General features: G+C 31.4%; 1 protein-coding gene across 1 annotated transcript in view; it reads left to right on the forward strand.

The window, feature by feature from the left end:
• Positions 1 to 1,869: 1,869 nt before the first annotated feature.
• Positions 1,870 to 12,134, forward strand: part of LOC146536819 (neural cell adhesion molecule 1-like) — a 121,063-nt gene continuing 110,798 nt past the window's right edge. The window contains exon 1 of the mRNA XM_085188971.1: positions 1,870 to 2,119. Within this exon, the coding sequence (XP_085045097.1) occupies positions 2,014 to 2,119 (106 nt within the window). The 5' untranslated portion in view covers positions 1,870 to 2,013. The remainder of the gene's footprint in view (positions 2,120 to 12,134) is intronic.

Below are 12,134 nucleotides of genomic sequence, written 5' to 3' on the forward strand. Positions count from 1 at the left end.
TTTTTTACGGCAATTCTGTACTACGAAGCGCCATCACGTAAGACATTTCTCAGCTGTTTAGAGTACTGAGTACTTAGAGTAACCTTTTTAGAAGTGATATATACATACATGTTTATTCTTTACGGGCCATTCGTGGCGTATGTGACAAAGTGTAAACGTAACAGGTTACGTTTACACTTTGTCTAGGTGGCTAGGTTCCTTTTGCCTACCTGGCTATAAGCGGGAATCAGCGTGAACGTCCAATATCCGTGAAAAAATCTCTAATTTAAAGGACAAGATTTATTAGTAGATAATTTTTTTTTCATATGCCCTAGAAAAATACCGGTATATAACTTCTGATAGATCCCTGTTCTGTAGAGATAGAGGCGTTGTCTCCTAAACTATATTAGCGCTTCGGCACTCGCTACGGGTCGTTGAGCTGCTTTGATGAAAGATTTGCTTCTTGAAAGCTTTTGTTAAATTTTTCTCAAAGTATTCCTTTTAAAGCAAATACGAAACGTCTCTTATAGCTGGGGTGTCTAAACTCGGTATTACTTTAAAAATTTGCGATGGTTTTAGGTTCGATTTGTAGGGCAAATATTTATATTTAATATATATTTTCATCGTAGTAGATCAAAGTGTGGTGAGTTTTGTTACCCGATAAGCAATATTAGTAATACAATTATGTTAAAAATATAGAAAGAAGTAAAAAAAAGATAAAATATTTTAAAGTACAGCAGTAATTAATATCTTTTACTTTTATTATATTTTCCCGTAACAATGAAAAGCTATTTTTTATCGAGAAACACACGAGTATGTGTCAGTGCAATCAAAAGCGAAATTTCGTAAGCTGTAACATATATAATTATTTTTTTATCACAGTTGGTGTAATTTTGAGAAGTTACCCAGCAAAAAAATATTTGTTTTTTCTCATTTTTACAAGTAGAAAGAAAGTTTTATCTTTTTCTTACTTTTGAAATTGAAGAAATTTTCAGAGGCATACATACCTTTTTACCCATATTATAATTGGTGGTGGATGATTGGTGGATGCGAATCTCTCTCTTGAACAAATGAAATAATCAATTTTTACTGTCTTGGTTCTCGTGTCCAGGCAAAGCGGGTCGTTCAGTACCGCCACTAAACATGCAATGACTTACACTTGGGAGCCTATCTATCTTCTATCCTGTTATATATAGAATACAGCGTGAAATTGAAAAAAAAAACATTTAAAGTATCTTTTATAGAACTTCGTGCTATTTCATTAACGTAACATATAATTAATAATTTTAAGTAAACAGTTCCTACTAAAACACCGCTACTACTAAAAGCACACATTTTGCACATCCCAAACGTACTTTAAATAAGGGACTACTTTGTTCCAGGTGTCCGTCCCGAGCTAAAAGAGTACTGAATTATTCATAGGCATATTTAACCGGATCCCGAGCGCCCGTGCACACTACATTACTACGGTTTTTGAACACATCAATGAGGGCTAGTACTATGAAACCTGATTTCCAGATACCAAAAGGCTAATTGTATATATAATAAAAGTGAAAATATTAAATATAAACTTGTTTTACATATAAATATATTTGAATATTTACAAAAGAAATTCAAATTAACAAGCAACAGATTTTATACTATTTAACGAGGTGTTTTCAATCGCCTAAATTGAAAAGGCATTATAGACCTTGAAATTGCAATTTCTAAAAGAGCTCAATTAAAGATAATTTCGGCTTGGAATCGGCGCCATGAATGGATTCTATAGGAATCGATGGTGGAAAATCGACAATAGATAACGAAGGCTACACGCTGAAAAGAAGAAAACCCATATTATAATTGAAGCGAACCATTCGGTTTGTTATACCAGTAATTTGACTTAATGTGAATTTGATGTCTCTAGTGTACAAGCTTTGATTAATAATAGAATAATTATTGTGAGTGAAAATAATAGTGTTATAATAATAATAATCGATAGTGAAAGAATAGTGTTATAGTTATAATAATAATGTGAATTCGGGTTTAAGTAGAACAATGAGGTGTGACAGGACAACGATGTTATTGAACTTTGTACTAGCTGTGATATACGCTGGTCTCGTCGAGGGCACCGGAGAGTGGAGTGAAGATGCTGAGGATTTGGGTAAGTTTTTATATTTATGTAGATTATTCCCTTTAAAAATATTTTAAATTAAAATTGTTTATGTTATTTAAAAATTACTTTTGAATTTCTCAATACATAAATAACAAAATGTTTTTTTATGCGTCTATACCCATTTTGTCTTCTAACATGGTTATTTACAATACAACATTTTTTTTTAACTACTAAAATTATTAATCGGAATAAAACTTATTATACAAACTTTTCAACAACAAGGCAAAACAAAAAATAAAGAAAAACAACACAAAATCAAAACGAAAGAATATTTTAAAATAAAATTCCGCATTTTCAAAAGTTTATACGACTATAAAAATTTACATTCGCCTTTAAGATTTCCAACGAGCTTTTACATAGCAGTTAAGGTAACGTCAGGTGGAAGCGATGTGATGGGATCGCGTGACACTATTAGGTAAGACTTTCTATTACGTGTTTGTTGGAAGTATAGAACCTAGTACGGAAGTAAACAAGGTGAATGCATCCCTGACGCTGTCAATAATGAGGCAAAGAAATATTGTAATGATTAATTTTATATGATTACCATAATAAAGTCGTATTGTGGTAAACATGGTGGTTGTGGTTTTGATTCCCCTTCGAATCTGAATTATTATTTTTTAATATTTTCAGTTTGGTAACAAGGCAATTTGCGGCGTTGAACTCTGCCACTCAACACAAGATATCTTGTAAATTCGGCGAAAAGTGGAGAACGGACTGTCTTAACAATAAATTTCTTCTTTAATAGATTTTTTCTTGTGATAACTCGACTGGAAAACAATAATATCAAAATATTTTATTTGCTCCAGTAGAAATAGAAACTACAATTATTATAAGATACTTAATGTGCAGCTTACGTCATATTACACTATACGAGTATATGGCATCATCAGGTTCTCCTTCAGTTTACAGTACAGAATAAGAAATCTAGACAATTTATTTTTTATAATAATATAATAGCAAAAAACAATAGTATTGTTTATGTTCAAGACTGTATTCATAACATTAAAACTCCCAAAACATTTCATCATTCAACAAATTTAATTCGTCCTCTCTATTTCACGAGATGACAAAACGAAGTTAAATTATTATAGCAACATAATAGACGGAAAAAGCAATATTCTGATTCCAAAGTTTGCCGCAAGTAGAAAATTGGACGTCATTAAAATTGGAAATTTGAAAAGCAGGACATCCAAGTTTCATGTTTTACCAAATAGCAACAACAGTCCTCTGTTGAACAACAATTTACATTTTTAGCTACTATCGGATTCCAACGACAAAACTTTGCATTCTTGTTTTAAAAGAGAGCAATCTTTGATCGGCCCGTCTCCTACTTCCCAGAGTGAGGGGTGTGGAGTTTCCGTTCAGGATGCACTTGGCGTCATGCCAATTTCTTTGTCTTTCTGTTACGACATTAATAAGTGACGATATCGATTTTAATGTTATTATAAGTTAAATGTGACGTTTTGAAGTCATTGAATTAATAGTATTGCTGTTGTTTTTAGTAATGGATCTAATGATAAAGATAATAATAATCAGAGACTTTAGTTATCATTTGTAGTTAAACATTAAATTGAGGCCAGTCGTGGTGTGGCGACTATTATCGCGATAGATTGTGGGTTCGAGTCCTTTCCTAGCTCTTGTAATTAGGGGAAAAGACTGTAAACATGTCAGTCGTGAGTTACATTTCTATTTAGGGAATTATTTTCATTTACTCGCTCTGGTCTTGACACAAGGTTCTTTCTGTCTTTCTACCGAGCTATATGCGGAATATAGATAAAGCCATTTTATTATAAATTTTATGCATTTTATGTAAGATTAAGTATTGTCAGATTTACAACGTACATATAAGCATCTATTATAATAATATTTTATGTAAAATAGAATCCCATCAAAAACATAAATGTAAAATGAAAGCCAAGTTTTGTAATAAAACGTATCCTTTCAGCGATAAAAGAAGTGAGATGTAAATGTATGCCAAGTTCAATGGTCAGTCCTGAAATTTATTTTTAACAATATAAAATATTTTATAACAACTGAAAATGCCCATTCTTCTTACAACTTGGAGACTTTATTTATGTGTAATATCTGACTTGGCTAGTTTTCATAAGAATTTACAGTAGAATCTGAGTAGAATAGAATTTGAATACATTCATTTATATCGATGTAAATTAATTTGAAAACTAGCCAAGTCAGATATTACACATAAATAAAGTCTCCAAATTGTAAGAAGAATGGGCATTTTCAGTTGTTATAAAATATTTTATATTGTTAAAAATAAATTTCAGGACTGACCATTGAACTTGGCATACATTTACATCTCACTTCTTTTATCGCTGAAAGGATACGTTTTATTACAAAACTTGGCTTTCATTTTACATTTATGTTTTTGATGGGATATCATTACTTTTTGTTCAGAAATTATAAGTAGGAAGATTACAAGTACTTTTCCTATAGGAAACTACTACGGCAAGAAACTCAAGAGTTGCTCTTTTTAAAACATAGTTTAGAGTAAGCGCATCATAGGACATTTCTCTTCGCCGAATAAACCAAGTAGGACACCATTGTGATAATACACTTCTATCTTAATATTGTACAAATCTACTGCAGCCTTTATTTCGGAAGTAGCTCTGTACGTAGTTAAGCAAAGCATGTCTTCTTTAGAAGAGTAAGGATTCCCGTTTCGAGCGCTAGTGTAGATACTTAAATCATTCCAGTTACGCCATACGTACTCTACTATAGTCTCGCGCAATTTATTAGTTTGTTGTATATCAATACGCTCAAACAAAGAATATGCAAAAGCATGGAAGAGACAGCTCCCATCGGGAGGCATTGGAACAATTCGGTGTAAGGTTCTTGTTTCACCCACAAGCAATTCTATTGAACGACTCATTGTTCAACATGTCTTGGAAAAAATATAAACAATAAGTTTATTAAGTGCTGACGGTACCAATCTGAATTGATATGATCCCAAGGTCGACTTCGTTCTCTGCCGTTTTCACAAGTGTTCCTAAAACCAGTAAAATCATGAAACCCAGGCCAAAAAAACCATTAAAATATGAGCGCCTTCGTACAATAAAATATATCTAATATAATTAGGTATTTACTTTTTTATTATGGTCAATAATATTATGTTTTATTACTCTTAAGACGATATTTAATTAGGGGAATTGTGCTTAAGATGACATACTTTTTGTTTGAAGACAAATATTTCAAATAAATAAAGTCATCTGAGAACAGCATATTGCGTATTATTATATATTTCATAATCAATGAAATTATTTTAGTTTCAGAACAATCATCTTTCAAACATCATAAAAACAAACAAAAATCGCACTTAGGTCGACCAGTGTAAGACGACATATCTACAGGGTAAAATGACATACTTTTTTTTTTTTAGTATGCCTGTACTTAGTATGTGGCATAAAAACGCCATCATTATATGTCGAGCATAGTTCACAAATAAATAGTTTCTTCTTTGCTGAGGGGCTTTTAAACAGTATTAACGCCAGATTCATACATGTTGCAAATTTTATGAGGTTGGATTCCGTTATCAGTCACTTCCTTTTCCAAAAGGGAAATAAACTTCGTCACCTGCGGCTATTGAATGCCTTTGCTCTAGCAGCCTTATCCATGTCTTCTTGTGACCAATATATATTCGTTTGTAATTGCTAGGCATTTTGTACGTAAAGCAAAAAATATATATCGATTCTATTTGTAAGGGTAAGATAGTATGCCATTTTATACTCACGTTTTGTATGTCATCTTACCCAATAGATATATGAATTTAATTTTAACCGTTGTGACAAAAGTTTATAGGTTAGGATGCGCTTTTAGCGTTAGTTGTGTCATATAATAATCCTATTTTACATTTATAATAAGTTCAAATAGAAAATCTTTATCTTACATATCTTTTCACCATCAAGCAAAAGCGAAAGAAAAATTTGTTGCAATTGAAAAAAACGAAAACATGAATTATTTGCCCATCTGCATTCATTTGCACCCATACTGAATTTAAGCACTAGCTGCATCTACAGACACTCTCTAAAACGTCACAAGATCGCACTTAGCGCTAATAGTTTCATCAATATTGGTAGTGTGTCATCTTATCATAGTATGCCATCTTGAGCACAATTCCCCTATATATGAAAATTTATTATATTTATCTATGAATCTCGACTATAGTTTTTATTTTGTTGATTAAATGACAGTTGTCAGATTAGAAGGTAATTAATGTATGCTGCGTTTAGAAATCTGAAATAATAATAATTATTTTTTTCTAATTTTATTATTTTGTTGGAATAACTCAACACGCAATGCCTCCAGAGTTCGATGGAAAGAGGCGAACTGAGTGTCTTAACACTAGGTTCCCTCTGTCTACTCCGCTATGTGTGGGATACATCGTAAAGCAGATTTATTTACTTTTTATTATTTTGTTTAAGTAATTTTTAATTTTCTCTTTTTTTCTCTTATTTTTTTTATTAACAATTACTTAAATTTTTACTGTTAATAATTACTTTATAATTACTTCTGTTAAGATAGCTGGTAGGCTGCATATATCAAATTAAAAATAAAACCAGCTTCACGCTGTATCCCGCACACAGAAGAGTAGACAGAGAGAATCTAGTGTTAAGACACTCAGTAACTCCACTTTCCATCGAATTCTGGAGGCATTGCGTGTTGAGTGGCGGAACTCTACGCCGCGCTTTGCCTTGGTGGAAATATAATTTTAAATAAATATTTCAATTCCTCGAGTGGGAATCGAACTCACAACCAGTCCGTTTTACAGACACACTTTGTGCCCCGGTGCCACGACTGGCCTTACAGATAATATACTATCGTATATTATTATTAAATTTTATATATATTTCTATCAATATATATATATTTTTTATATTTATTTTTTAGTGTATTTTTTTTCTGTCTTAGGGTTCTGTACCTCGAAAGCAATAAAACAGAACCCTTATAGGATCTTATATAGGACTTAGTACTTGAATATTGTAATAATAATTTAATATCAAATACGTTAATCGACTATGCAAATACTCTTAGTATAATAAGTACTAAAACATATGTTTAAATTATAATAAATAATAATGAAGGATGTTAATCCATTTATTATATCTATATATATAAAAGGACTTGTCCTCGCTGACTGAGGTAAGACGCACTCACAGCCGTAACCGCTGATGGTAGAAACGTAAAGTTTGGACAGACGTTTACTTTCGTAATCTGGACATCCACTAAGAAGGGATTTTGAAAAATTTTTACTCTAAAGGGGTGAAATAGGGGTTGAAAGTTTGTATGGATTTTTTTTTAAATCGGCACCGATTTTTATAAAATTTGAAATTTAGATTTTTAAAAGTATTTAATTGAATACGTGTTTCATAGTTTTCTAGAATTCTCCCGCTAAGGGTGCAAATAAGGGGTTGAAAGTTTGTATGGAAAAATCTTTAAACCGCCACCGATTTTAATAAACTTTTTAAGTTTAGACTCTTAAAAATATTTCATTGAACACATGTTTCATGGGTTATTAGAATTCACCCCTAAATACGCAAGCGAAGCTGCGCGCGTCCGCTAGGAATAAATAATAATGAAGGGTGTTAATCCATTTATTATATTTTTATATTTTTACGTAAAGCCCTTAAAGTCCACATGATGACAGGCTTTCTCAGGACATAAATTAGAGTCATTTTCAGCTACAAATGGAGACATATCTTATCTTAAAATATACTTGAAAGCATCATGTTGTTGTAGATGGCTTACGTAAGTAATAGTGAAGTTAGTCTACAAAACAAATAAAATATTTACTAACGTGTGACTTAAATAAAAGCAACAATATATAAATAATGCATTGCTCTTATATTATGCCAGGCGCTACACTATAAGTAAATGTTACTAATTGAATCTATTTATTGAAAAATTATAAGAAAATGTTAAAAAAATACTAGTTTCGGATTTTTTCCTTTACATACACCCAATTACTTAACCGGATGCTAAATTTCACCATTCCAGGTCATCTGGAACTTGGTTAACATTAAGGTCTATAGGTCAGTCACCCCCCTAAAAATTTACGATTTTTGGACGTCATTATCTAAATAACTGTTTGAGCTGTGTTTATGAAATTTAATGCACGTATACGGGTAGGGGGTCTAAATATTTGAGCCAAATATGATAGGTTTAGGTGGAATAGTTTTTGAGTTACGAATAGGTAAAAAGTGGCTTCAAATGGTTCGTGTAAAATAACACACGGTGCTGCTCGCCAGTTCTGTTCGTAAAAAAACTTGGCCACGCGCTCCGCGCGTTTTGAAACTTGAAGAATAATACATCATACTGTTATGATACACACATACACGTGATGTTCTCTTTATGTCTCTCTCTACTTCAAATCAGTAACTAAAAATTAATAAAATTAATATACTAAGTAAGTGTAGTTATTCAAAGTTTTTAAGTTAAACGCAGTTGTAAGTTTCTACTTTCTGTCAAGTTATAAAATATTTCCGTTGATGTAGAAACTTATTCAATATACTTGAAAAGTTTAAATACAAACAAAGCGAAGTATAACTTTGCTATTTTGATAATAATCATTGTTTGAGTTTTAACAAAATCTACCAGAGTTGCATGAAAGATAATGTACAGTGAATATTTGTGTATAATAGTTACATTAAATCGTGTAACTATTATTATAGATAACACTGGACAGACGTACAGACAGTTCCGTTCCGTTAACGGAAGTACATATAAAATATGTATATAAAAACGAGGAAACAGCATTGTATTATGCATCCGTATTAACAAAATGCATTTTCATTTATACAGGCAGCGAAATTTCACACGAACACGTACACCGAAAAGAATATCCGAGGTAAATGTGAGACATTCAAGTCCCATCAGCCGTAGAAATGTTCTTGACGAGACAAAGTAATTGTTTGGAGTGTCGCCAACTGGAGTCTAACATACCGGAATCGCAATGGTTATGGAAATCTGCTTGAGACAGTGTGGACTTATCTTATGTCTTTTGTTTTTTTTTGAAATTTTAAATATCATTCTACCCTACTAATATTGTAAATGTTATGTTTGTTCCACTTTGACGCAAAAACTACTGAACCAATTTTGATGAAAATTTACAATAATATAGTTTATACATCACAATAAGACATAGGCTACAATTTATGTAAATATTTTGGTTTTTTTTTTTATTTTAATATAAGAATAAGTTTAAGCCGGCGAAGCCGTATTTGAATAGCTAGTATTATTACTACATATGTTTATACGTAAGTATAAAGAATGTAGGAATTACAATTAAAGATTTTCTTCGACAACGCGAAAAGCGGAGAGCTAGCGACAATAGTGTCACTTTTCTTTACAGACCCTATAACGGTAATACGAAAATAAAGAAAATAGAAAAACACTCAGTTAAAAATGTCAATTCACTTTATATTATATGGGTTATACTATCATCTAATGGTCGAAAGTTTTTTAATAACGCATCGTTTGAGTCAAGTTAAACTTTGAGGTCACGTTTCCAAGTTTGCATCCTTCAATGTTGTGTTGATATTGTTCTTAGTAGAGTTTTACGATATGATGAGTGTGGTATTGCGGTAGGTCCGTATTTGCTTTGCAGATATGATAATATTTTTTTTAAATATATTTTTATTTATAAAAAAAAAACAAAAATCTTTAGCTCCATAGGTAGAGGGTACTGGGAACCTTGTGTTAAGACATCGTCCTCATTAAGTTCCGTTTCCCACTTTCCACAAAATTCTAGACGCATTGCGTGTTGAGTGGCGGAACACAACGCCGAGTTTTTGCCTCGTAACCAGAGCCACCGCCACGACTGGCTTATGATTTAATTTAAATTAATATTAAATGACATTAAAAATAGACCAAAAAACCAGACCACTGGAGAATTGGGAAACTCATCACCATAATATAATAGACTAGAGATGTTCCTATATAATATTTATAGTCGTACATACATTCATAATTATATAAACCCGGGTGATATTTTGGTCATTTAGGTTAAAAGTTTTTCATATAGAATTCCCAAAATAGTGTTTCAGTAGTCTATATAAAATTAGGTAAGTATTTGCTATTTATAGATAAGTAAGTAGATAATTCAAAAGTATCATTAGAATTACTGAGGTCGTTTTGGCGCAGTGGTGCAAGCAAGTGACTGTAAACACGACGGTTATGGGTTGTTTCCCCCCTTGGGGGAGATGAATTTTTATTTATTGATATTTTCATTTCTTTGCTCTGGTAACAAGCAAAGCCCGGCTTTAACTTCAACTAATTACCACGTAATGCTTTAAAGATTTGGTGAAAGGTGAGGAACGGAGTGTCTTGACACTAGGTTCCCTCTGTGATCGTGCTATGCGGATGCATGAAGCTGAAACATAGAATTATCTGCTTATTTATCTACAAATTGTCTTTGTTTCTAATGACACAAATATTATTAAAACCATACTGCATAAAAATAAAAATAATAATAATTTCTTGAGATTAACTATCGACTGCCATTAAAATTTTACAGGGCTCCTTGGCAAGTTTTAATTATTTAAAGACCGACAACCAAAAATATTATTTCAAAAGTATACAAATATAATTCATAAGAAATTTGTTAATGATTAAATGTTATTATACTTTTTAGAAACGAATAACGAAAATTATTTACTAAAAGCTCTCTTTTGGTTGAAGTTTTATATTAATGTAAAATTAATTTGTCAAACAAGGTGCGTAATATTTACAATCTGTTAAAATTTTGATTAGGACTTAAGTCTTAATTAAAAATATATCCTCTGAGCAATATTGAGTATAGCAAATATAATTTTACTGTTATAATTGTTTCCTTTCAATTTTAAAATTTAAAATTGAAACTTCAAGAAATTGACTTTAATTCTTTAGTTCTAATATTTATATCTATCTGAATTATTTAATTCGGAGGACTGTTTATTTATACTTTAGGAATAGAAAAAAATCAGAAAGTACGTAAATATTGAAATATTAATCAAATATATTACAATCTTCAATATAAAATGCTTAGTTATTATTTTATCGTTTATTTTTTGCCTAGCAATGTCTTTAGGTGCAATCAGAGCATAATGTGACTTTAAAATTATATAGGCACCTATTTTACTTTTTATTGTCTTGCTTTGATTAGGTTTTTCTAATGTATTTTGAGGCCAGTCGTGGCGCAGGAGTGCAAGCCTGTAACTGTACGTGACAGGTTTTGGATTCGATTCCCACTCGAGAAAATGCAATATTGCTAATATTATTACATATTTGCTGTGGTAGGTAGCGAGCGGACTATCTTATCACTATGCCTTTACCTACTCTATTATAAGCGGGATACAGCGTGAATAGGTGCTGATTTGGAGTGATAAATTCAAAAATTATAAATGATAACAAATTACATATAATTCCAATACAAATAAACGCAATATTAATAATTTAATACATATTTAATAAAATGTCGGTACCACTAAAGTTGGCAGCATAGATTCAGCCGCCACATATTTGTTTGCCGAATACGCGGGTTTAACCGGCGTAAATTAATTACACATTCGACCCGCTATAATTACAGTATATATAGTGATGTAACTCTCTCTGTGTGGCCTAGTTTTTTTTTATTCGGTAGTTACTGGAGCTCTCGCACTATAAACTGGATAATTATGGAATTTAATCGGTGCGGAATAATAAAATTAACTGTTTGTTTAAAGTTGTGGAAGTTCTGTGATTTTTTTTTTTGTAATTATGTTTGGTGCTTGGATTTTTTTTGTGTTAAGTAAAGCCAGCTTTAAATTTCATATTGTGTTTCAAAGAGTTTTCTCTTCCAACTTTTATAATATATAATAGGGAATATACTCGTATGTAGTATTAAGATGCACCGCCAAATTTTCTAGACATTCTAAAACTCAACGTCCAACCCTTTGCCTACTAGAACAGGGAAAAGATAATAATTTACATATAATTATTTCCCCTAGTTGTATTTGAATCCATGAGCATC

This window comes from Heliconius melpomene, chromosome 8 (genome assembly GCF_056956725.1).
Source record: "Heliconius melpomene rosina isolate 202511_hmr_F chromosome 8, ASM5695672v1, whole genome shotgun sequence".
NCBI lineage: Eukaryota > Metazoa > Arthropoda > Insecta > Lepidoptera > Nymphalidae > Heliconius > Heliconius melpomene.